The sequence below is a fragment of the Giraffa tippelskirchi genome, chromosome 4 (genome assembly GCF_054371585.1).
Source record: "Giraffa tippelskirchi isolate mGirTip1 chromosome 4, T2T-mGirTip1v1.2.pri, whole genome shotgun sequence".
Classification (NCBI taxonomy): Eukaryota; Metazoa; Chordata; class Mammalia; order Artiodactyla; family Giraffidae; genus Giraffa; species Giraffa tippelskirchi.
The window spans coordinates 208,784,520-208,809,963 of record NC_137278.1 but is presented as its reverse complement, the minus strand read 5'-3'; the positions used below and the strand labels follow the sequence as shown (position 1 = coordinate 208,809,963).

The 25,444-nt window shown below is 44.4% G+C and overlaps 1 protein-coding gene and 2 long non-coding RNA genes across 7 annotated transcripts in view; 1 reads left to right on the top strand and 2 right to left on the bottom strand.

The window, feature by feature from the left end:
* Positions 1–24,421, top strand: part of LOC145546853 (uncharacterized) — a 32,556-nt gene extending 8,135 nt beyond the window's left edge. Inside the window, exons 2-3 of the long non-coding RNA XR_014083352.1 lie at positions 13,916–14,016; positions 23,686–24,421. This is a non-coding gene — a long non-coding RNA (uncharacterized LOC145546853). The remainder of the gene's footprint in view (positions 1–13,915; positions 14,017–23,685) is intronic.
* Positions 1–25,444, bottom strand: part of ATXN10 (ataxin 10) — a 149,138-nt gene that overhangs the window by 22,587 nt on the left and 101,107 nt on the right. For 3 of the 5 annotated variants that reach the window (XR_014083351.1, XM_081594942.1, XM_081594944.1), the window contains exon 10: positions 1,810–1,894. Coding sequence is in view for 4 of the 5 variants with exons in the window: in XM_081594942.1 (XP_081451068.1) it covers positions 1,810–1,894 (85 nt within the window). In the remaining variant the exon portion in view is untranslated. The remainder of the gene's footprint in view (positions 1–1,809; positions 1,895–25,444) is intronic. The other 2 variants (XM_081594943.1, XM_081594945.1) reach the window with 1 other exon arrangement.
* Positions 8,808–11,514, bottom strand: LOC145546857 (uncharacterized). Its single transcript, XR_014083357.1, has 2 exons — positions 10,774–11,514; positions 8,808–10,425 (listed from the first exon to the last, which is right to left on the bottom strand). It is a non-coding gene; the product is annotated as an uncharacterized LOC145546857 (long non-coding RNA).

Below are 25,444 nucleotides of genomic sequence, written 5' to 3'. Positions count from 1 at the left end.
GTCTAACATTTCACCTTTTCTTGACAATTTAGAGTAGATTCCTGAATCTTGCAATGCTTCATTATTAACCATTTAAAACACCAGTTATCCATATAGACTGTCCATGTACCATTTTCCAGTGTGTAATTCTGAGTCATTTCTCCACCACATTAGTATCTCACTATGCTCTCTCTCTGTGTTCTGACCTTCCCAGTGACTCATAGGAGGCAGTTTAGAAAAGTGGCTGAGAATCAGGCACACGCCAAGCTTAACCTCTGAGTCTGACCTTTAGGACAAGTCCCTAAGGTTATCCGTTTATTTTCTCATCTACAGATGGGGAAGATGATGATAATAGGACCTGCTTCACAGTGTTGTCAAGACTAAATAAGGTAACGCATGTAAACACATAGTAAGGACTCAATAAATGTTTCCTGAAAGGAATGAATGAATGAATATTTGGCAAGGAGACGCCAACATAAAAGACTTAGTAAGCATGAACCACATGTAGCATATCTGCAGAGCTGTCATGGGCTGTGTGCAACAGCCTTTTAATTTTTCATTCTTTGCTAAAGGCCAAAGATTAGTAACAAAAAACCTTTCTTCACTAGCAAGTCGATTCAGGGAAAATAAAAGTAACACTGGGTGAATTTTTTTGTTTGCAATAAATCATCTTTTTCATCCAGAAATGCAACACCTGCAGTTACACCTGAATGTTCTTTTATTGCTTTCCTGTGACAGCTTTCTTCTTTTCTCCTTTCCCTTTTTGGGGCTAAAAAATTTCAAACCTGTCTAAGGAGCACAGCCTGTAGTGCCTGATCATAATGCAAGGCAGTGAACCGACTGTTTTACCTTGAAGAAAAGTCTTCCGAGACTGTTTACTTGTCTTTCCCTGAATGAGCTAGCTCATGCTCTTTAAAATAGGAGATTTTCTTCCATTGCTAATCAGAAAATGACAGTATCTTTAGCACAAATAATAGCATTTCTCAATCTACTTACTCTGCAACACATGATTTTCATCAGCTCCTTCTCTCTTGACAGAAACCAACTGTGAGCATTTTAAACATAAAATTCCCCTCCTCCTTGGCCTCCCACGGGGTCACAATCTCAAAGTCCTGGTGATGGCCTTATTAACCCTCCCCCTCCCACCAGCAATAAGCACAAGGCCATGCAATGGGCAGGCAAGGGACTGGAAGGTCCTGAAGTGAAACAGATTCTCTCTCAAACCTACACAGGCTGCTTCCAGCCCCTGGCTCTTCATCACTGTACCAAATCCGTCTCCCACAGGGAAGACCTAGGCGGAGAGGTGGGGAGTGGGCAACTTCCTTGCACAACACCCTCCAGAAGGGTGGTCAGGGCAAGGAGGGGCAAGAGCCAGAGCCTCCGACATCAGTAACTGAGGGCCGCAGGACAGCACCCAACAAAAACCAGAATCCCGGGCCGCTGGGACGCTTCTCCCCACTTCTAAGCTCTCAGAGGTCTCCAAGCTACCACTGCTAGAATGGCTCTTCCAGGGGTCTGGATACTTCAAACCTCTACAGAAGAGACGTACGCTTCTCCACAATCACTCCGTGGAACACGTGGTTTGGAAAGGTGATGTCAGTGACATGCAGTGAACACAGGGCCCAGAGGTGAGCTTTCAGCTGGGGCTTAAGGCATTCTGGAGAACGCCCACCCTGAGAACCTGAGCTCACTACGCTGCATAGGCTGCAGGAGTGCGACTCGGCCCCAACTCTGACCAAGTGGCTCAGTTCTTAGCGACAAAGCCAACAGGAAAGCCAGCCAACTCCCTCATGAAGGGGCGCCAGGTGGAGGCCCCGGGCGTGAACTCACTGTGGGGCACGTCAAGGATACAGGGGTTGCTGTCGTCGAGGCCACAGCTGTCAAGGATCAGGGGGATGCCGTCCAGCTCGTTCACCTACAAAGAACAGAGAAGGCAAATTCACACACTTGGACGGCCTGGGGAGTGTGGGGGCTACAGGTGTCCGTGGCTCCCTTTCTATCTCCTGACGCATTCCTGTAATAATACAGTTAGTGCAATTACCTGAAACACCTCTATCAGTCCAGAAACGTTTAAAAAGAGACATGCAAACAAAAAATGACACTCTTTCTTTTCATTTTCCCTCCGAAAAGTTTGGCAACTAGGCAGACACAGCTAAAAAAATACAACTGAATACAACATTGCAAATCAACTACATTTTAGTGTACTTATAAAAAAATGTAAAGTGGATCTCTTTCCAATATTATTCACCAGCATAAACTTCAAATGAATCTTGGTTTACTAGTAAGTAAATTTTTTTTCTAAGTTGGAAGCAGTTTCTATGGTTCCAAATCCAGAAGCAACAGAGACAAGTTTTAAAATTTAACTACATTTTTTAAAAAAAGGCAAGTGAAAGCTGTAATAATTATTTGAAAGATACCACAGGAAAAGGGTTAATATTTTACTATGTACAGATTTTGTAAAAGTTGAGAAAAGACCAAGAATCCAACAGAAAACTGCATGAAATACATGAATATAAATGGCACAAGACGGAAGAAACGTGGGTGGCCTGCAGAGATACCCAAGTCTGCTCAGCTTTGCCTCCAATAAGATTCAGGCAAATGATGACACTGAGCTGCCGCAGCGGAAAAGGCGCCTCTGACGCCACGAGCGGCTGGGGAAGCGACGGGAACTGGCTCCCTCGGACACTGCCTGAGCAACGCTCAGTGGCACAACCCTGACGGAAGGGGAAATCAAATCACATGCTAAAAACTGACATTTCAAAGCAGCCTGTAAGGGTAAATTAAAGAGTTCTTGGAAATCATGGTTACACTAGGGCCATGCCTGAACTCGGGATATGCGTTCCTAGGTAAATATTTCTCATTCATACCACTCCGTTATGAAATGATACAAGAGAACCTTTTACAGAAATTCATTAAATGTTTGTAACATAAGCAACCCACTGTAGACAAAGGATGGCAGTGACATCGTGACACTCACATGACGACACACTGGAGAGTGAACACAGGTGACGGTCACTGAGAAAAGGCCCGGGGCCTGACGCCTCCAGGAGACGCTGCTGCGGGGTGTCATCCCCACGCTCATGTTTACAGGTTCCTGCTGCTGCTGAGTGAGGCGCTCGCGTCAGGGGTAGGGGAAACAATTAGGAAATGAACACGTTTTCTTCTGTTCGCACTTCATAAAACAGGGAAGTTGTTTCTTTAGCTAACGTGTTGGGAACTGATTCTAGACCCATGATGAGTCACAAGCTGTAGTAACAGTTCCTACCAGGGAGCCAAGCTCAGTCAACACTTCACGACGAAACACATCTCGACAAGACGGCAAGTCTGGCTTAAACAAGCGAACATTTAGCCTCTGGAAACCACGTGCAGACAGCAGGAGGGCTCACTGACTGGTACCTGTTCTCTCCCACTGTGGCCAACACTGATCTCAGAGAATGCACTGCAGAGAGGGCAGGCCCCACTCAAGTAGTAGCTAAGCTTCTTTGGGAAAAATGTATTAGGTTGACAAAAAAAACAAAAAACAAAAAACAGAGGCTCCATTATTGTCTGCTTTCACACTGAATGGCAAATAGCAAAGTCAAAACAACCTGAAGAAAGACAAGAGCATGATGCCAATGCAGGACTGAATCTCCTATTTAAACGCCCAGTGAATCAATATAACCGACAGTTGGTCAAAGTGTGTTCATGGCATGGGGCCGCAGGACAGACGCACACACGCACAGGTGAGCAGAGTCCTCCTGCCGAAGCCAGCACACAGCCAACGTGGGTGTGGCAACGCTCAGACGGGGCTTTCATCGACAGATGAAGCAGAGGTGACCGCCAACTCAGAAGGCTCGAACCCTGAGGCGGAAGGAGGCAGACGCTGGGTTCACCATCACTGGACCATCTATATGAGATGTGGGTGTACCTGCCCACGGGGCAAGACCAGTTGCTATCCTCAGGACTCAGAGGACAGGGTTTACTTCTGGAGGCAGACAGACCTACGGGAGAATTCCAGCTCAGCCCTCCAGCCACGTAACCTGTGGCGGGTTCTGAACTTCAGTCTAGAGTTTCTTGTGTGTAACAAGAGGGTTACAGTGAGGGTTACATGAATAAACAAACAGCACAGCACCCAGCAAGGACAAAGGAAACAGCAGCTGCCTGTAATATTATCTTCACTTGGTCCTGATTCTAGAGGATTCCTTTAGCACCCACACTCAAAGAGGGCTGGGCACAGTCATCCCTCAGCAAGCACAGGCGGTTGTTCAGCAAAGCCTGAAAATACAAAGATCTGTCTTCACAATCACAGGACATTTGGTAGGTCACTCTGAGTTAGTACCACACTTTCCTTGACTACCTACACTACAAACCAGGCACACCTCTGGTTACTGATTTCCATCCACGTCCTCTACTGGTGTTTGCCTCACACAATCAATGCTACGTCTCACAAAAATACAGTGCTGTAACTATCTCTGTGCTGCAATTATGTCCATGGTGTCCTGTGCAGCTTCCTGACTGGGCATTTCACGACTGAGCTGCCACCCTGTTCCCAGTGCCAGAGGAGCAATCAGAGGTGTTCTCAAGAAACAACAAGAAAGCACAGCACCTGCGTTTTGCAGACAATCTTTCTCCAGCACTTAGAGCAGAAGTCCAGGCGAGTGGTTCTCAGCCTTGACTCCACATTAGAATCACTTGGGGGAGGTTTTAGAAACAACCAGTGCCATGGCCCCAAGCCCAGGGCATGGCAAGCAGACTCTCTGGGAGCAGAGCCTGGACATCAGCGTCCTGAACGAACTCTTCCAGTGACTCTGACATGCAGTGAGTCATGGACTCCTGCTCCCCTCCAAGATCAAGAGCATCCACCAAGACAAAGTCCAAGATCTGCAGTAAGCCCTCAAAGAAACTCCTAAAATACAACACCCTGCCCTTCACACCTTCACCCCAGCGCTCAGTTTTCTTTACTTCAGAAACAGACTTGGTGGAGATGCAACTTACACATAGGAGCCTGTGACTGCACCTGTGTAACCACTGGCAAATCAGGGTGGAGGGTATCTCCTCCACCCCAGGAGTCCCTGGGCAACCACTGCTTTAGTAACCGCTCTCTGCTCCTGTCTCGACAGGCGGATCTGGTCTGTTCCAGGAATAAGACTATATGAAAAGACATCTTTTTCAATGTTTCTGAGATTTGTCCATGTTGTTACATGTATCAGTTTATTTTTATTTTTGATTAAGAATATACCATTTATTTATCCATTCACATGTTAATGTATTCAAGTTTTTATATTACTCCTGAGTTTCTTTCTCCTTGTTTTAGAATTTGCAAACCTTACAGATCTATTTCTCCTTTCACTTCTGTCAGTTTTTGCTTAATGTACTTGCCGAAGTTCTCTTAGCAATATATGTTCATGCTTTTATGTCTTCTTATTGGTGAGTTGATCCCTTAATCATTATGAAATATTCCTCTGTACATCTCAAGTCTATTTTCTCTGATGTTAATATAGTCACTCCACCTTTTAAAAAAGTGTTTGCATGGTATGCCATTTTCATTTTTTCATTTTAAACCTATCTTCATCTTTACATTCAAAATGTATTTCTTGTAGTTATCATATAATTGAGTCTCGCTTTTAAAAAAAATTCAATCTAACACTCTGTCTTTTAATTTTAATATAAGCCATTTACTTTTAATGTACTTATCATTGTGTTTGAGTACATCATTCTGACATTTGTTTTCTTTTTACCCTAAGTGTACTTTATCCTCCTTTTTCTCTTATCCTGACTTCCTTTAGGCTGAGTGTTTTTAAATATTCCATCTTTTCCCCTCCACTACTAGCTTATTAACTAACTCTCTTTCCTTTTTTTAAAGTGGTTGTTCTAGGTTTAGAATATGGATCTTAACTTGTAATAGTCTATTTACAAATAATATTACACTATTTCACATACAGTGTAAGAATCTTACAACTATATACTCCACTTGACATTTCGGCAACAGCTCTCATACGTTTTATTTCTAAACACATTATAAAACCCCAAATACATTACTATTAAGATTGCTTCAAAGACCCAATTGTATTTTTAAAAAATTAAAAAGTGAAGATGAAAGTATTCTATTTTTACCTACATGGTAATCATTTTCCTTCACCTGGTACAACATCCATCAACACTTTTCACAGCACAGTTCTACTGACAACAAATCCGCTCAACTTTTGTCTGTCTGGAAATGTCTTTATTTTGCTCCCATTCTTGAAGGATGTTTTGGCTGGATATATGATTCTAGTTTTCTTTCAGTATTTTAAAGATGTCGTTCTTCTGATTCCTGTTTTGCATTATTTCTAGAGCGAAGCCTGCTATCACTCTTTATCTTTGTTCCCCCTGGACTGACAGGCAAAAGTCCGTGAATAAGAGACTAAGAACACACAGAAAAGATGAACCAAAATCAAAAGCTGTTTCACTGTAAACATTAATAGGAGGGAAAAATCCCAGAAAGACTGATGAGGGAAAAAAGAGAGATATCTATTTAAAAAGAACAGAATGAAAAGATAGAAATAGATATAGAAAATATAAATAATTAAATATTATGAATTTAATGGAAAAAAACAGAAAACTGAGATGAAACGGATACCTTGAGAAAAACTGACATAAATGAAAAGCTTGAAAAGGTCAATACTTTAAACAGTTACATTTAAATAAAGATATGAAAATGACCAAGACTCACTGACAGAAACAAACACCCAAACGGCTACCCAAGTACGTACCATTAAGTTTTTAAGGAAGAGATAAATCTATTACGTATATCTGTTGTTGGTATTTGGTCGCTAAGTTTGTGTCCAATTCTTTTGCTAGCCCACCAGGCTCCTCTGTCCATGGGACTTCCCAGGCAAGAATACTGAAGTGGGTTGCCATTCCTTCTTCAGGGGATCTTCTCAACCCAGGGATCGAACTTAACGTCTACTGCTTTGGCAGGCAGGTTCTATATCACTGAGCCACCAGGGAAGCCCATTATGTACGTAAGTCATTCAAAAACAGTGGAAATGGAGGGAAAGTTCCTCAATTCATTTTATGAAGCTACCATGGCCTGGTTCTAAAAGCAGGTTTAAGACAGACCAATAAAGGAAAATAATGAACTTAACTTATGAACATATACCCCTTCCCAAGATAACTCTCGCAAATTCCTGGAAAAATATTAGGTTAATTAAACATACTCTAACAATTCATCAGCATCTTAATCAGTTCAGTTCAGTTCAGTCGCTCAGTCATGTCCGACTCTTTGCGACTCCATGAATCGCAGCACGCCAGGCCTCCCTGTCCATCACCAACTCTCGGAGTTTACCCAACCATGTCCATCGAGTTAGTGATGCCATCCAACCATCTCATCCTCTGTCGTCCCCTTCTCCTCCTGCCCCCAATTCTTCCTAGCATCAGGGTCTTTTCCAATGAGTCAACTCTTTGCATCAGGTGGCCAAAGTATTGGAGTTTCAGCTTCAACAGCAGTCCTTCCAATGAACACCCAGGACTGATCTCCTTTAGGATAGACTGGTTGGACCTCCTTGCAATCCAAGGGACTCTCAAGAGTCTTCTCCAACACCACAGCTCAAAAGCATCAATTCTTCAGCACTCAGCTTTCTTCATCGTCCAACTCTCACATCCATATATGACCACTGGAAAAACCACAGCCTTGACTAGACGGACTTTTGTTGGCAAAGTAATGTCTCTGCTTTTAAATAAGCTATCTAGGTTGGTCATAACCTTCCTTCCAAGGAGTAAGCGTCTTTTAATTTCATGGCTGCAGTCACCATCAGCAGTGATTTTGGAGCCCCCCAAAATAAAGTCTGACACTGTTTCCATTGTTTCCCCATCTATTTCCCATGAAGTGATGGGACTAGATGCCATGATCTTAGTTTTCTGAACCTTGAGCTTTAAGCCAACTTTTTCACTCTCCTCTTTCACTTTCATCAAGAGGGTCTTTAGTCCTTCTTCACTTTCTGCCATGAGAGTGGTGTCATCTGCATATCTGAGGTTACTGATATTTCTCCCAGCAATCTTGATTTCAGCTGGTGCTTCTTCCAGCCCAGCGTTTCTCATGATGTACTCTGCATATAAGTTAAATAAGCAGGGTGACAATATACAGCCTTGATGTACTCCTTTTCCGATTTGGAACCAGTCTGTTGTTCCATGTCCAGTTCTAACTGTTGCTTCCTGACCTGCATACAGGTTTCTCAAGAGACAGATCAGGTGGTCTGGTATACCCCTCTCTTTCAGAATTTTCCATAGTTTATTGTGATCCACACAGTCAAAGGCTTTGGCATAGTCAATAAAGCAGAAATAGATGTTTTTCTGGAACTCTCTTGCTTTTTCGATGATCCAACGGATGTTGGCAATTTGATCTCTGGTTCCTCTGCCTTTTCTAAAACCAGCTTGAACATCTGGAAGTTCACGGTTCACGTATTGCTGAAGCCTGGCTTAGAGAATTTTCAGCATTACTTTACTAGCGTGTGAGATGAGTGCAATTGTGCGGTAGTTTGAGCATTCTTTGGCATTGCCTTTCTTTGGGATTAGAATGAATACTGACCTTTCCCAGTCCTGTGGCCACTGCTGAGTTTTCCAGATTTGCTGGCATATTGAGTGCAGCACTTTCACAGCATCACCTTTGAGGATTTGAAATAGCTCAACTGGAATTCCATCACCTCCACTAGCTTTGTTCATAGTGATGCTTTCTAAGGCCCACTTGACTTCACATTCCAGGATGTCTGGCTCTAGGTGAGTGATCACACCATTGCAATTATCTGGGTCGTGAAGATCTTTTTTGTACAGTTCTTCTGTGTATTCTTGCCACCTCTTCTTAATATCTTCTGTTTTTGTTAGGTCCATACCATTTCTGTCCTTTATCGAGCCCATCTTTGCATGAAATGTTCCCTTGGTATCTCTAATTTTCTTGAAGAGATCTCTAGTCTTTCCCAATCTGCTGTTTTCCTTTATTTCTTTCCATTGATCGCTGAGGAAGGCTTTCTTTTCTCTCCTTGCTATTCTTTGGAACTATGCATTCAGATGAGAATATCTTTCCTTTTCTCCTTTGCTTTTCGCTTCTCTTCTTTTCCCAGCAATTTGTAAGGCCTCCTCAGACAGTCATTTTGCTTTTTTGCATTTCTTTTCCAAAGGGATGGTCTTGATCCCTGTCTCCTGTACAATGTCACAAACCTCTGTCCATAGGTCATCAGGCACTCTGTCTGTCAGATCTAGTCCCTTAAATCTATTTGTCACTTCCACTGTATCATCATAAGGGATTTGATTTGGTCATACCTGAATGGTCTAGTGGTTTTCCCAACTTTCTTCAAGTTAAGTCTGAATTTGGCAATAAGGAGTTCATGATCTGAGCCACAGTCTACCCCCAGTCTTGTTTTTGCTGACTGTATAGAGCTTCTCCATCTTTGGCTGCAAAGACTATAATCAATCTGATTTCAATGTTGACCATCTGGTGATGTCCATGTGTAAAGTCTTCTCTTGTGTTGTTGGAAGAGGGTGTTTGCTACGACCAGTGCGTTCTCTTGGCAAAACTCTATTAGCCTTTGCCCTGCTTCATTCTGTATTCCAAGGCCAAATTTGCCTGTTACGCCAGGTGTTTCCTGACTTCCTACTTTTGCATTCCAGGCCCCTATAATGAAAAGGACATCTTTTTTGGGTGTTAGTTCTAAAAGGTCTTGTAGGTCTTCATAGAATCATTCAACTTCAGCTTCTTCAGCGTTACTGGTCGGGGCATAGACTTGGATTACCGTGATACTGAATGGTGTGCCTTGGAAACGAACAGAGATCATTCTGTCGTTTTTGAGATTGCATCCAAGTACTGCATTTCGGACTCTTTTATTGACCATGATGGCTACTCCATTTCTTCTAAGGGGTTCCTGCCCACAGTAGTAGATATAATGGTCATCTGAGTTAAAGTCACCCATTCCAGTCCATCTTAGTTCACTGATTCCTAGAATGTCGACGTTCACTCTTGCCATCTTCTGTTTGACCACTTTCAATTTGCCTTGATTGATGGACCTAACATTCCAGGTTCCTCTGCAATATTGCTCTTTACAGCATCGGACTTTGCTTCTATCTCCAGTCACATCCACAGCTGGGTATAGTTTTTGCTTTGGCTCCATCCCACCATTCTTTCTGGAGTTATTTCTCCACTGATCTCCAGTAGCATATTGGGCACCTACCGACCTGGGGAGTTCATCTTTCAGTGTCCTATCTTTTCGCCTTTTCATACTGTTCATGGGGTTCTCAAGGCAAGAATACTGAAGTGGTTTGCCATGCCCTTCTCCAGTGGACCACATTCTGTCAGACCTGTCCACCATGACCCATCCGTCTTGGGTGGCCCCACACGGCATGGCTTAGTTTCATCGAGATAGACAAGGCTGTGGTCCGTGTGATCAGATTGGCTAGTTTTCTGTAGTTATAGTTTCAGTGTGTCTGCCCTCTGATGCCCTCTCGCAACACCTACCGTCTTACTTGGGAAGGTCACAAGTAGGTAAGGCCATACGTGACTTTTAGGGGGGGCTCTGTAGTGAGTTGTGGGCGATGGCTTTAGAGACCGAGTGGGGGTCTCCAACCTTGTACAGTCGCCAAGAACAGGACGAGTCAATTTCATTAACCAGCTTGGAGATTTCACAGATAAAATTGAAAGTTTCTATAAAGGGACATACGAGGATCCTGAAAAGCCCTAGGTAAGGCTTTCCTTTGCTGGAGCAGCCGTGAAGAGATACCCCACGTCCAAGGCAAGAGAAACCCAAGTAAGACGGTAGGTGTTGCGAGAGGGCATCAGAGGACAGACACCATCTTAATATAGATGAGAAAATCTACAAGGTAATTATCCTCATTAATGTACCAATAATTATCTCACTATCACAGAAAAAGCATCAGGTAATACTTAGCATCTATTTATTATCTCAGAAAACTAATTTAACTTGAAAATGGCTTGTGCCAGAACCCTACAGTAAATATCATACGTAAGAAAATTTAGATAGACTCCAAGACCAGAAAAAACACAAGGCTACTGTCTTCTTACTGTGCTGGAGAAACAGAAACTCAAAGAAATCCTGCAATTTTAAAAGATCTCTTCTTGGACCATTCTGCCGCTAGGAAACAAACAGGAGTTAAGAGTGGTGTGAAAAGTGGTTTAATCTCACCACCAGAACAGAAGCAGCGGATGAAGGAAAACAAAAGAAAGCAAAGAGGAGATCTGGAGTCAGGAAAGCTATTGGGGTTGGGGGTGGGGAGGGCAAGGGAGAGGGAAAGACGTCCACTCGCGAGAGACAGTCCCTCGGTGACCACAGACCTGCTGCCCCTCGACAACAGACACCGAGTGCTGGCTTCGGTGGACACGCTTTAGCTCGGGGTAGCTGTTAGGAGACTGGGAACCCGCCTGTCTCCTGCCTTTGGTGTCCGGGGGCCAGTGCACGATAAGCCTGTGTCCTGTTCACCTCTTTTTTGGAAGTAAGGCATATCAGAGATTATTGGGGTTCATGAAACCTCAAGACGCCCACCCAAGTTACTGTTGTTAAAAGACTCCTGACCCCCTGCAGGTGTGAAGAGCGCCTCCAGTTGGGATTAAAAAGGATAAAAAATTGGGAGGGTACATTCTGAACTTTAATTTCTTTGAATTTTAAGTCACATAGGCAGAGAATCTGACTTTAATGTTTTAGACTTCAATTTAAAATGAAATGTAATCTTTGGATTTTAACATCTCCCTGGGAATTTGATAATGAGATAGAATTAACATTCAAATAGAGAGTATCTCTTGTGGGCATTTTATGATTACAATGAATTTAGGCCTTACACTGGAGTACCTTAATATGGAATGAATTTTCTGCCTTGAGGTCAAAGTGATTTGGAGTTAATTTGATTCATGTATTGGTCTGACCCACTTAAGAAATTTTGGGTGGGGGTGGGCAAAAATCTCTCCTCCCTACCAGTAGCCCAGGAGAAAGGAAGGGGTGTAGCTGGGTAGGCAGGTGTGGCCTTAAAAAGGTGGTGGTCAAGGGTCCCCCCAAGTAAAGGACACACCTCTGGCCCAACACACCAGCAGAGCAACAAGACCAAACAACAACCTTCTCTGTGAGACTGCGGCGAGAGCTGAACTAACATGCACAGGCCTTGGCTTCTCTGGGCCTGTGACTGGCTCCTTCCCAGGGTTGTGACAATCGGATTAGTGAGTCTGACTGTATGAAGTTCATGGTATATAGCAGCTACTCATTTGATGGTCTGATTCTTTCATTAGACTCCGGGGTTTACAATTGAATGAAGCATGTTTTGTTCGTTCTTGCATTCCCTGCCTTGCCCTTCAATATCAACAGCTATCTGCTGAAAAAAATGCATGTGTGTGAAGGAGGAAAACAGTTCTTATGACTGATCCCATCACATATCTGTAGGTAACAAGTCATCAGGATCCCTGGGCTCATGACACTTGGCCTAGAGACAGAGAGAGTCAGACAGAGAGACAGAGACAGAAAGAGAGACAAACAGAGACAGTGCACGAGAGGGAGAGAATGCATGAGCAAGAAAGAAGTGAACACATGAAAAAACACATTTACAGATGATGGTAACTCCCATAAGGAAATAAGCAGGATGATCAACCAGAGAGGGACAGTGGAGGCAGGAAGGGTAGTCAGGTAAGACTTTTCTAGAAGACGATGATATCTGAACTGGGACCTGTGCCGTAAAAATGGGGCAGGAACCGGCAGCACGAAGACTCACAGGTGAAAAGACTTGAGCGTAACTGACCTATGGAAGGGAAGTCAGCGTGGCTGTGTGCAGGGAGATGATAAAAACGGTAGGAGATGAGGCTGGAGAGTGGGGCTTGTGGAGTGGTGGCTCCTCACGGGTCCCTGGAGCAGGAGTGTAAACGTCACCTGGGCACCTGCTCTTTAGGAATGCGAACCCTCAGGCCCCAGCCCAGACCTACTGAACAGGGAAGTCTGGGGCTCCAGGCCCAGCAGACAGCGTTCTTGTTTTACAACTGATGTACAACTGATCTACAGGCCTGTGGTAATTCCAGCTGCACAGTATCTCTCTACATCATAAAATGATCACCACGGTAAGTCCAGTTACTGTCTGCCACCCTACAGAGCTATTACAGCATGACTGACTGCGTTCCCCACACTGTTCATTTCATCCCCACACCTCATTTATTTTAAACTGCGAGTCTGCACCTCTCCCCTTTCCTCACCTAGTTCATTCATCCCCTACCTCCCTCCCCTCTGGCAACCACCTTTGGATTTTGCTACTGTGATTCTGTTTCTGCTTTATTATAGTCGTTCATTGGTTTTGTTTTTTATGTTTCACCTCTAGGTGAAATCTACAGTATCCGTCTTTCTCTGACATTTCACTTAGCAGAACACCCTCTAGGTCCATCCACCCTGTGACAATGGCAAGATGCCATTCTTCTGTATGGCTGAGTAATATTCCCGTGTATGTGTGTGTGCGTACACATGTGTGCCATGATCGCTGGTACAGACCAGTGGTATCCTCCTGTGGAGCCCGGGGACAGTCTGGGCTTAAGAGGTACTCTGGGGTCATCTGCACATAGAGGGTTTTGACGCCTGGAAACTGGAGGTCATGGGTGGGGAGGGAGGGGTTGGATGCAGAGAGTTAAAAGGAAACGTAAGCACTCACTCCCAGTGGATTAGTTTGTAAGCAATATGCACCTTTTTTTCCTGGAAAGAGATAACCAATAACTCAAAATGCACCGTGGTAAGACTTCCTTAAAACTGAAAGTTACCATCATCAGATTATTTATCCACTGGTGATTTTTCAGGGTAACTTTAGAAGCTCATTTCCAAACCAAATTATACTGTGAACTGTAAGATATGCAAATTTCTGACCTTGTTCTGTTAAAACTACATAGGAATAACACAGATATACACACATACATAGCTCATGGAAATATTTTCATTCCAACCAACTCATTATGTTCCAGTTGAAGCCACAAGAAAAGCAAAGACAAATTTGATGAGAAGTTCAACTTCAAGAAGACTGATGGACAAGGTTCCTGTGAAGTGAGTCTGTCGAACGCCCCAGGTAAGAAGCTGTCAGTCCTGGGAGTGGAGGCTGGGAGGAGGGAGGGAAAGAACCAGCGGAGGGCTGAGGGGGCCCACAGCAGGGACGCAGCGAGGCCGGGAAGGCGCCCAGACACGTTTAGAGGCTGCGGTCCATAAGCCAACCCCGCCCCACCCCCAGACACTGCAAAGCAGAACACTCTAGAAAAGAAGAGCACAAGAGAAAGTAAACCATATAACAGCTATTATATATAGACCAGGAGCGAGTTCAGAGAGAAAATGACACTGCCATTCCACAGTGAAGCTCAATCAGGTACAGAGCAGAGCTCTGAAAGCCTTTACGGTAAAACGAAGAAGCTTTTCACGAATAGTAATACTGAGACTATTAAAATGTCCAGAAGTACATAGAACAATGGGATCAATACAAATATTTTCTAAGTTCAACCACCAAATTCGAGGAAGATCAACAACTAACTTTTCTTCGGCAAACATCTGCATCTGAATTTGGTGCAATTTTCTCATGAATTCTTCACCCAGCAGATAAAATCTTTGTTTAAATAATGAATGAACTTAGCTGGTTTTAAAGAAGTTTACTATATTCTGCTTACAAGACTGAAAAAAGAGTCACTGTCTTTAAGTGAGAAGGAAGTGCCTCACACATGGTAGGAACCCTAGTGAATGAACGCTAAGTCACAGAGAGCATCTGCTTCCACGCTGACCACTTACAAAGCAACCAGAACCCTTAGGGTGGGATGTCAGAAAGGTATTTTCAGCTGATCTGGAATGGAACACATCACCGAGTGTCTGGTCCAGGAGAATGGGGGTCAGAGGTGCCAAGCAGATCCCTCCCACAGGACGGAGCCTTGGCCTCGCACGGCATGGCCCCAACCCCCAGCCCCCGTGACATGATGACAGAGAGCGAGAGCAGGACCCAAGCGCCGCCGTGTGAGCCTGAGCGAGTCACCTTGACCTCACGTGGAAAACAGGCCAAAAGCTCCTCACAGAGCAGAGGGTGTCATCAAGCAGGTGGTGAGAAAAGAGAGTGACTTCCACAACACCTGGCTTCTAGGAAGTGCTCAAGAAATGCTCAATACAAACATCACCTTACTTATCCTTCTACTTCCGGCATTTCTCTTGCATTCTTTGTGAAGAACTTCAGACCGGCTGAAATGTGAGGGAAAAGAGCAGAAGCACGGTGTTATTTTGCCATTACTGTCATTTCAAGAGTTTTAAGCAAAACGTCAAAAACTGACCAGTGAAATATGTGAAGAGCTAGATGAAAGACCTGTGGTTTTAGGCAGAAGCAGGGGAATATACAAATCTAGAAGCGAATTTGTCTCCAACGTGCTTGAGCACACACAACTGAAAGTTCCACTGAGCAGCCTCTGCACAGAACTCAGGACACGACTGGAGAAAGCAGTCACGCTGGAGAGGGGTCGGGACGCGTGTCAGTGGCGGAGAAGACAGAGGCGCGCTGCGCTAACACGCACAGCGACGCGCAGAACAAACATAACCCACAGAACGAGTGTTTCTTTAAAATATGCATTCCACCTTTGGTACTTCGGGTATAATTCCCACCCAAAACGCACGGTCTACAAGGTCACACTTCAGTGCTTGAACAAACAGAATTCTGTCCTGTTTTCATTCAGTCTTTAATTTTTAACCCACCGACAGACTCTCAACTGCTTGCTGTATTATGATGAGCTACTTGCCACTAATAAATACAGTCTTGGAAACCGTTTATCAATTGGCCCATGGTGTTAAAAAAAAAAAAAAAGATTTTTTATGATGAGCCTCCAGCCAGTGCTGGGAAGGGTGGCACACGGGCTGTGGAAGGAGGATTGTGAACGAGGGAGATGGCGGCGAGAATGCAGGAGCGCTGGGCCTCCAGGGGGCCCTGCTCTGAGCTGCCCACCCTGTGGGCACAGGCAGGAGGGGAGCCGACATCCTGCCCTTCTCTCCCCTGCCTGACTGGCGGACGCTGCCACAGCCCCCGAAGGAGTCACGTGGAGGCCCACTCTCACCCTTCAGGAGGAGACCACCGGGAGGGGATGTGTCTGTGAACAAAGATGCCACATTTCAGAAACACACCTACTGTGAGAAACCTCACTCGCTCTGCTAGAGAATGGGAATGGAAAAGAGAAAGGGAACCTACACCAGTATTTCCTTATTCACCAAGATTTTTACAGGCAAAAATGGGGTGCTCCTAAGAGTTTTGCAAAGTAGGAGGAATCAGACAAAAGAAATGCGACCTGTGAGGGTTAATGAATATGTCCGCAGTCATAGAGTTGAGGGAGTGGCAAAATCTAGGTTTGGTAAGTTTTAAAACTCATGCTTTTTTGCAACTGCACCATACAAACTGCAGGAGGATGTATTTCAGGCAGGTCTTCAGAAAAGAGATAATGATTGAAATAATATTAAATATGCTGGAAAATCTCAGAGTATACTGTTGAGAGTGCTTAGGACTGAGACAGGAAGAGGAAAGGGCCAGTGAGGCAGAACAGGGACCCGGCGGTGGGCAGGCCCTGCCCGGGAAGCAGTCAGGAACCACCCAGGAAGAGGACCCGGGAGCCAAACTCAACCAGCCTGGAGTGGCAGATTTCTTTGGTTGATTTTCCAGTCCCCCAGGAGTATCACCATGAGCCTGACATGAAAGTCACACTTCATCTTCAGGGCCCTTCTGATTTCCCTGTTTGCTAACACCCAAAACACTTGAAAATCTTTTCATCTACAAGTGTGTGAAAGTTACTCAGTTGTGCCTGACTCTTTGCGACCCCATGGACTATACGGTCCATGGAATTCTCCAGGCCAGAATACTGGAGTGGGTAGCCTTTCCCTTCTCCAGGGGATTTTCCCAAGCCAGGGATCAAACCCAGATCTCCCACATTGCAGGTGGATTTTTCACCAGCTGAGCCACAAGGGAAGCCAAGAATACTGGAGTGGGTATAGCCTATCTCTTCTCCAGGGAATCCTCCTGACCCAGGAATCGAACTGGGGTCTCCTGAATTGTAGGCGGACTCTACCAATTGAGCTATCAGGGAAGCGCCATCTACAACTACGCGTTAATTTGACAAAAATTTAAAAGATAGCTAGCTACTTATGACAGACCCTGTACTGGGGACTAAGGGGTGAATAAGACATATTTATTGCCTTACTCAAGTTGGCAGTGGGGATAAGGGAGAGAGAAAAGGCCCCAGAGACAAGCAAAACCCACCACCAATATCCAGAGCTGGAGGACACACAAAGTGTCCTGGGGGTACAGGAGAGGGACACACCTAACCCCTCTAAGCAGGCCTGCATGGGAGGCCAAGACACCAAGGTTGTGAGCGTCACCCTGAAGGCATCAGGAAGAGTTTACATGGAGATCAAGGTTTCAGAACACATACTCATTTTAAAACAGAATTTACTACAACAAAGCACACAATTCTTAAGTCTGATAGCTTAGAGAAGTTTCACATATGTGTGCACATATGCAACTACTACCCAAGGTCAAGACAGAGAATGTTCCAGTACCTACCAGTGCATGAGCCCTTACAGGAACTAGGACTCTCACCTCTATCATCTCTGATCACTTATGCCTTCTCTGGAATCTGAGGTGGTGGTATTGTTCAGCTGCTCAGTTGTGTCTGACTCTTTTGCTACCTCATAGACTGCAGCACACCGGCTTTCCTGTCTTTCGTGTCTCCCAGAGCTTGTTCAAACTCAAGTCCATTGAGTCAGTGATGCCAACCGACCGTCTCATCCTCTGTCACTCCCTTCTCCTCCTGACCTCAGTCTTTCCCAGCATCAGGGTCTTTTCCAGTGAGTCGGCTCTTTGCATCAGGTGGCCAAAGTATTGGAGCTTCAGCGTCAGTCCTTCCAATGAATATTCAGGGTTGATTTTCTTTAGGGTTGATTTGATCTCCTTGCTGTCCAAGGGACGCTCAAGAGTCTTCTCCAACGCCACAATTGGAAAGCATTAATTCTTCAGCGTTCAGCCTTCTTTATGGTCCAACTCTCACATCCATACATGACTACTGGAAAAACTGTAGCTTTGACTAGATGGACCTTTGTAGGCAAAGTGATGTCTCTGCTTTTTAATATGCTGTATAGGTTTGTCATAACTTTCCTTCCAAGGAGCAAGCGTCTTTTAATTTCATGGCTGCAGTCACTGTCCTCAGTGATTTGGGAGCCCAAGAAAATAGTCTGTCATTGTTTCTACTTTTCCCCCATCTCTTTGCCATGAAGTGATGAAACTGGATGCCATGATCCTGGTTTCCTGAATGCTGAGTTTTAAGCGAGCTTTTTCACTCTCCTCTTTCACTTTCATCAAGAAGCTCTCTAGTACCTCTTCGATTTCTGCATTTAGAGTGGTATCATCTGCATATCTGAGTTTCTCGTTATTTCTCCTGGCAATCTTGATTCCAGCTTGTGCTTCATCCAGCCCGGTATTTCACATGATGTACTCTGCATAGATGTTAAATAAGCCGAGTGACAATATTCAGCCTTGATGCACTCCTTTCCCAACTTTGAACCAGTCCATTGTTCCATGTTCGGTTCTAACTGTTGCTTCTTGACCTGCTATAGGTTTCTCAGGAGACAAGTAAGATGGTCTGGTATTCTCATCTCTAAGAATTTTCCACAATTTTCTGGGATCCATACAGTCAAACGCTTTTGCGTAGTCAATGAAGCAGATGTTTTTCTGGAATTCTCTTGCTTTTTCTATGATCCAACAGATGCTGGCAATTTGATCTCTGGCTCCTACGCCTTTTTAAAATGCAGCTTGTACATTTGGAAGTTCTTGGTTCACATACTACTGAAGCCTAGCTCGAAGGATTTTAGGCATTATTTTGCCAGCACGTGAAATGAACACAATTGTATGGTAGTTTGAACATTCTTTGGCATTGCCCTTCTTTGGGATTGGAACGAATACTGACCTTTTCCAGTCCTCTGGCCACTGCTGAGTTTTCCAAATTTGCTGACACTGAGTGCAGCACTTTCACAGCATCACTGGGGTAACTGGAATCTTAGAGCATGCATTTCTCCTGTGTCCGGTTTCCTTTACTGCACCTATTTCTACAGCTCACAGTGGCCTGCCGCCTTCACTGCTGTGGATTATTCCACTGTACGTACATACCATGGGGTACTACCAGTTCTATCAGAGAGACATCTGGGTTGTCTCCAGGTGTTGGCTATTACAAAGAAGGCTGCTATGAACATTCGCGTACAAGACTGTTGGTGGACAAAGCACTCATATCTACCACGTTTATTACCCAGGTTGTTGCTGGTTCAGGAAAACATAAGAAATTCAGCAAGCAGACTCTCTTGTTATGCTTCTACTGAAAATGCTGGCTGATTTAACCTCGATGAAGATAAGGCAAGAGGATCTCGGTCATTAAGAATAAAAGACAAGAGCAAGATCCTTTCTTAGGAGGACAGGTGGGTAACTGGGATCACAAGCATTTCCAGAAGTGGGGATAGTCACTGCCCACAGACCGAACTGAGAGCGCATGGCCTGGGCTGGACGCTCCGGAATTTGCAGCTTTGGGTTTTTTGGTCAAATATGGGAAACGGTTTCTCTGAACACTTTTTCAGCCCCACCCTCTTTCTTCTGTTCTCATGGGACTCTGATGACAGAATGTGACAGCATCTATTAGAGTCCTGCATGTCCTTGACCATTTTTTCCCCGTCTATCTTATTCCTGTTATTCAGACTGGATACTTTACATTCTCTCCTCACATTAACTGACTGTTTTCGTCTGTCCTTTCTGTTGTGCTATCGAACCAGTTCAATGAGCTTGTTCACTTTATTTTGAGTTGTTATATTTTTCAGTCCTCAAATTTCCATTTGGATTTTCTCTTTCTCTGGTGAGATCTTCTGTTCCTTCATTTGCGCCCATTGTTCACAACTGCTCGTTGAAGCACTTTCATGAATGCTGCCTGAACATCCCTGTCAGATAATTCCAGCATCTGTGTCGTCGAGGTGCCGGCATCTGTTGACTGCCTTTTCTCATTCAAGTTGTGATTTTCCTGGTTCTCGGTGTAACACAGGATCTTCAATTACTCTGAACATTAGGGTACGCTGTTGGGACTGTGGATCTTACGGCAGTCTCCCGTTTCAGCTGGCCTCCCCTAACACCACGGTGGGCGCGGGGAGCAGCACCCTGCTACTGCCGTGGGGGGGGGGGGCGCTCCCTCAGCCTCCTTCCTGCTGGGCAGAAGATCCTAGTTTTACACCTTTGGGACAGGTATGGAATAGGTGCGAGCTCCAGTTCCCCACGTGCCCTCCAGTGACGGCAGGGTCAGGCAGGGAAGGCAGGGTGCCTGTTATGAGGAGCAGGGATGAGCATCCTGGCTGCCCACCCAGTCTTCTCTGACCCCAGCCAGAGCGGGGGTGGAGGTTATCTCATTACATTCAGGTGAAGGTTTAAGTTTAGGCTCCCCATTTGGCCACTGCTGATGGGGGTGTGGGAGGGGCTCTATGGTTTTTCTGGGGTGCTTGTCTAAAGCAGGGAGTTACCGTCTAAAAGCCTGTCTTGCTCAACTTCCCCTTTCTTGTCCCTTAGCTAGAAAGAGCACGCTTCTCTTGGGGGCTTTTTGGTCTGCTCCCATGTTTCTGGATTGATAGCTTCTCTAACATCCGGTCTGAGAAATACAAGGCAAAAAGAAAACCAGAGGAACGCGCCAGGGGCCGTCCCCAGGAGTCCCAAGGCCCTAGGCAGCTGCCGTCTCCCCCACCTTCAGAGTCTCCCTGTGCTTGCTCTACATGATGCCCAGGGTTTCTGCCTACGCAGCAGCAGGAGTCTGGAGAAGCTCATCGACACACCCTTGACCCGCAACTGAAAAAGCCCAGTTCCCAACACGCCGCTCTGAAGGGGCCAAAGGACCTCTGACTGGGAGACAAGGACGGAAGTCGGGGATGACCCACGTTTGGATTTCAGAAGAAAGATCAGGATCTCTCCTGCGAACAATGGCAACTGCAGTTCCTATTCGCTAAGGCTCTGCCCAGCACTGTTCACGTCACATGGACTATGTCTAACTGTCCTCATCCTCCCAAAAGCGTGAGGGAGGACTTTCTACTGTCCCACCTTCCTGACGGGAGCAGGCTCCTACAGGGTCACTCTGGTCCACAGCATGGCCCGGGTTTGGCCCTGGATCACTCGAATCCAGAACCAGAGTTCCTGACCACCACACTCCCACCTAACGCCCCTCAAGCCACCCTCTGAAACGGGCAGGGAGGCAGCCTTCACTCACTGTGCTCCCTGCCTGTGAAAACACATGATGCTGAAACAGACTAAAGATCAGCAGCTTAAAATTATACTGCTGTCTTTTTATCTACATAAGCCTTCTCAGCTGGAATTTCATAAATCTGGAATATTGCAGATATTAAAAGTCACAGGTAGCATTAACTGCATACATATTGTATGTATATATATATATGTATATAAAATTTTTTGACCTTATAACCTTATATTTTTAAGGGCAATGTTTCCTAATAGGTTAAATTGCTGAAGTGCACTTTTCCATTCTACTTCAAGTGATTTTTTTCAAAAACATTATTACTAATTACCCTAAAAATGAAAGTTCCAAAAAAATGGCATATTTTCAAATAAAGTCCAGATGATTTTTCCTTTGTATTTTCAAAAAAGTGTGTATGAATTTTATTTGATCTCTGCCAGACCACATACCACAAACTACAGATTTCAAGTCTCAGTTTGTACACCTGTGATTATACCAGGCCATCTTGAATTGGTCACTTCCCATTATATATACTTTTAGGTATTAACACTTCCTACAGAGTTATATGAGAAACGGAGAGCTTAATAGGAAAGAGGATCTGCATAAACACCACAGAAAAACAGAGGTGCCTACTGAGAACTTGCATCACTAGTGGGGGTCACAGCCATCTCCCAACTCCGACAGCAAGCCTAGTCCTGGAAAGTTCCCAGCTGTGGAGGTTTCCCTTTCCTCCGCCTTAAAAGAAGAAAACAAAATAACACAGCCTTCTTCCTTCCAGTCCACCTCCCGTCTTCTGAATCTTACTCTGGAATCTCAGAATGTCAGAACTGGGAAACGCCTTAGGTCATTACGTGGTCTATTATACCCCCACCTACGGATGAGGATTAAGAAAGGAAACCATCTTGATTAAGAAGATGAAGAAACTGACAACTTCTTAGAAAGGGCAGGGCCCTGTTACTGTAAGATTACGTGTTCTGTACTTAGAAACACGAAGAACCAAGGGTGTCACGTCATCACACCAGGGGAGAAGGAGCAGTTTCTGGCAGGAGAGAAAAACAATAGAAAGCTTTCTACTTTGGGCAACCTGGTCAAAGAGAAAATTCACAAATCACATGAATAGGGCTGAAAAGGACATGGAAAAACTTGGTCCAATCTCCTTACTTTACAAATGGGAAAAGGAACAACACTAGGTATTTTCCCCAGGTCCCCTGACAGTACGTACTTAGTCCACTCGCCAATAAACTCTAGCCCACCCCATGCATCACTGAGGACCAAGATGTGAAACACAAGGTTAGGACCTTGTGTGCAAACACCAACTTAATTAGATTATCAAATTTAAGTGTATAAGGAAACTGGCTCAATTTCATATTTTCTAATGTTAATCTTCAGTCTTAAAATGTAATCACACTTGAAGGGATTATTAATCTAAGCTTATCCTTACATTCCTGAGTGTCTCTTCTCCCTACTCTGAAATTCAAAGGTCTTAAGAAAGGGACCTTATGTCTAATGAGAATTTAAAATATAGAATGAGCATATAGTTCCAGGCTTTCACTCCAAGTTCCAAAAATAAATTCTAAGAGACCAGAGGTATGAGATGTTTGCTTCTCCTGCTCTCACCTTCCCCACCTGAACAGTCCTCTGTACCCAGAACAACCCAGCGACTTCACACAGCTCTCAACTGGGACCTCCGCGGTGCTATTTTATGCACTTAGTGGAGATTATACACAGCTTATTACAAGCTATTCTCTCTCTATATAGGGTAACACTCCTTATTTACTTTGAGTTATTCACTCTTTCAATAAAAACATTAGTTAGGGACAGTGAGCATGGAATTAAAAGGGTTCCAGCCCTGAGCTGAGGTTCTACTTTGTTTTATACATTAACAACCTCAGACAGTAAAGAATCTGCCTGCAATGCAGAAGACCTTGGTTCTATCCCTGGGTTGGGAAAATTCCCTGGAGAAGAGTATGGTACCCACTCCAGTATTCTTGCCTGGAGAATCCCACAGATGGAAAAGCCTGGTAGACTATAGTCCACGGGGTCACAAAGAGTTAGACAGCGACTAACATGTTCATTTTCACCCCTACACTTGGCATAACAATAACATCAAATACCACTAAGCTTGTATTCTCCTTATGATGCCTCACACCAAGGCATGTTCTCAGTGCGGTTTTACAAGGATTACTTCATCTAATCCTCCCTGTGAAGTGTTATTACCCTCACTGAGTATGTGTCACTGGAACGTAAGTTTCATGAAAGCAGGTATCTTGGTCTATCCTGTTTACCGCTGCATTTCCTGAGCCTAGAACAATGCTTGACTCATAGCAAGCAAACAATACTCAGTGAATGGATGGACAAATAGTATTTATAGAGGAAAAACTTTAGTACTAAGTTTACAGATGATCAACTATGGTCATGGGTGTTGAGTAGCACAGCTGAGACTCGAATCATGATTTCTGCTTGCACTGTACCAGGGGTCAGCAAACTTTTCCTGTAAAGGGTGAGAAAAGAAACAGCTGAGGCTCTGCAAGCCACACAGTGGTCTCTGTCCCAACTACCCAACCGTGCGGGTGTCGAGTGTGAGCAGCTGAGACAACCCTAAAGGAAGGAACGCTGCTGTGTCTCTACAAAGTCACAGACATACACAGACCTGCCGGCTGTAGCTGCCAGGCCCGCACTGGATCCTTACAATAATCAAGCAGGGAAGATTATTGAGAACCAGAGGCTCAGCTACTGAGGGCTTCGTCCAAGGTCATACCATGAATTTCCAAGTTCATGCTCTTTCTACGAAACCGCATGGTCTCCACATAGATCTACCGTGTATTCAGAACTTGTTCCTGCACTTTTATGGCACCAAGCAGAACGTCTACTCGCTTGCACCTTGAAATTAAACCCAGAACCGTAGCAGGTTGCTGCAGCTTAAGCGCATGGGCAGGTGTGGAGGGGTGTGTGCAAGCACACAGACAGAGTTAATCCAAAATCTGTTTTCACAAGAAAATCTGACCTTCCGTTAAGCACCGTGATGTGGAAACAATGCAAAGACTCCATCTGGGAGACAGGCAGGGCACGGGATTGGCCATTTTTGTTCTCACAAGGAAAACAGCCTAACCCAAACTAAACACTAACCTGGTTACACGTGAGGCTGAACATAGCTGAATGCATTAATCATCAGACAGGATAATAAAGGGAAATATGCAAGCTCTCTCCCAACTGTTTACCACTTGTATTTTTCTTGGAACAGAAATGCATTTTATATATTATATGAACCTGTAAAAAATACATGCCTGGTAAAATATTTAAACACATACTATGTACCAAGAGTATTAAAACATGAAATATTCCATCATCATAAAAGAATTTTGAGTTCATGAAGGTTTAAACACCCACCTGACTCCAGCTATGGCAACAAGTACGGAACAGAAACTAAACTGCACTTTATGCTAACTGGATAATCTTGATAATTACAGGCTATTCAGTATGTAGCAAAGTGTGACAAACTCCTCCTTTGGCTGATCTCAGTAAGTAAGGTACTACTTAGGAGTGACATTGCAGAATCTCAAAAGAAATATTCAAATCAATTCTTTCTCAAATATAAAACTAGCGCTTTGGTTCATTTAAGATAAATATATATAAAATCTATTAAGTTCAACTGCCCACTACTCAACTGACACAAATACTACCTGACTTAAAAAGTTTAATTTGATACATTTACCAAGAAATAATGTACAAAATATATGTGAAAATAAAAAAATTGAGACAGGCATAGTCTCTCCTATCAATAAACCTTAAAAAAAAAAAAAAACCCTCACATTTGTCTAGGACTCTCTGGCACAAAAACTAACTTAATTAGACTGTAAGTGCTTGAAAACAGTGGCAGCAGCAGTTAGTATTTCTGGGTGACTGTCAAATACCAAGCACCACTTGATGGACTTTACAGATATGACGAAGTAAAGTGAAGTGTTAATCGCTCAGTTGTGTCTGATGCTGGGGTCCCATGAACTAGAGCCCACAGGCTTCTCTGTCCATGAAATTCTCCAGCAAGAATACTGGAGTGGGTTGCCATTTCCTTCTCCAGGGGATCTTCCTGACCCAGGGGTCGAACCCCAGTCTCCCGCGCTGGCAGGCAGATTCTTTACCGTCTGAGTCAATATGATAGTTAATGTTTAAAACAATCCTGCAAGACATGATGCATGCGTTATTTTTCTCCTTTTTCTCCACTGAGAAAACTGGGGC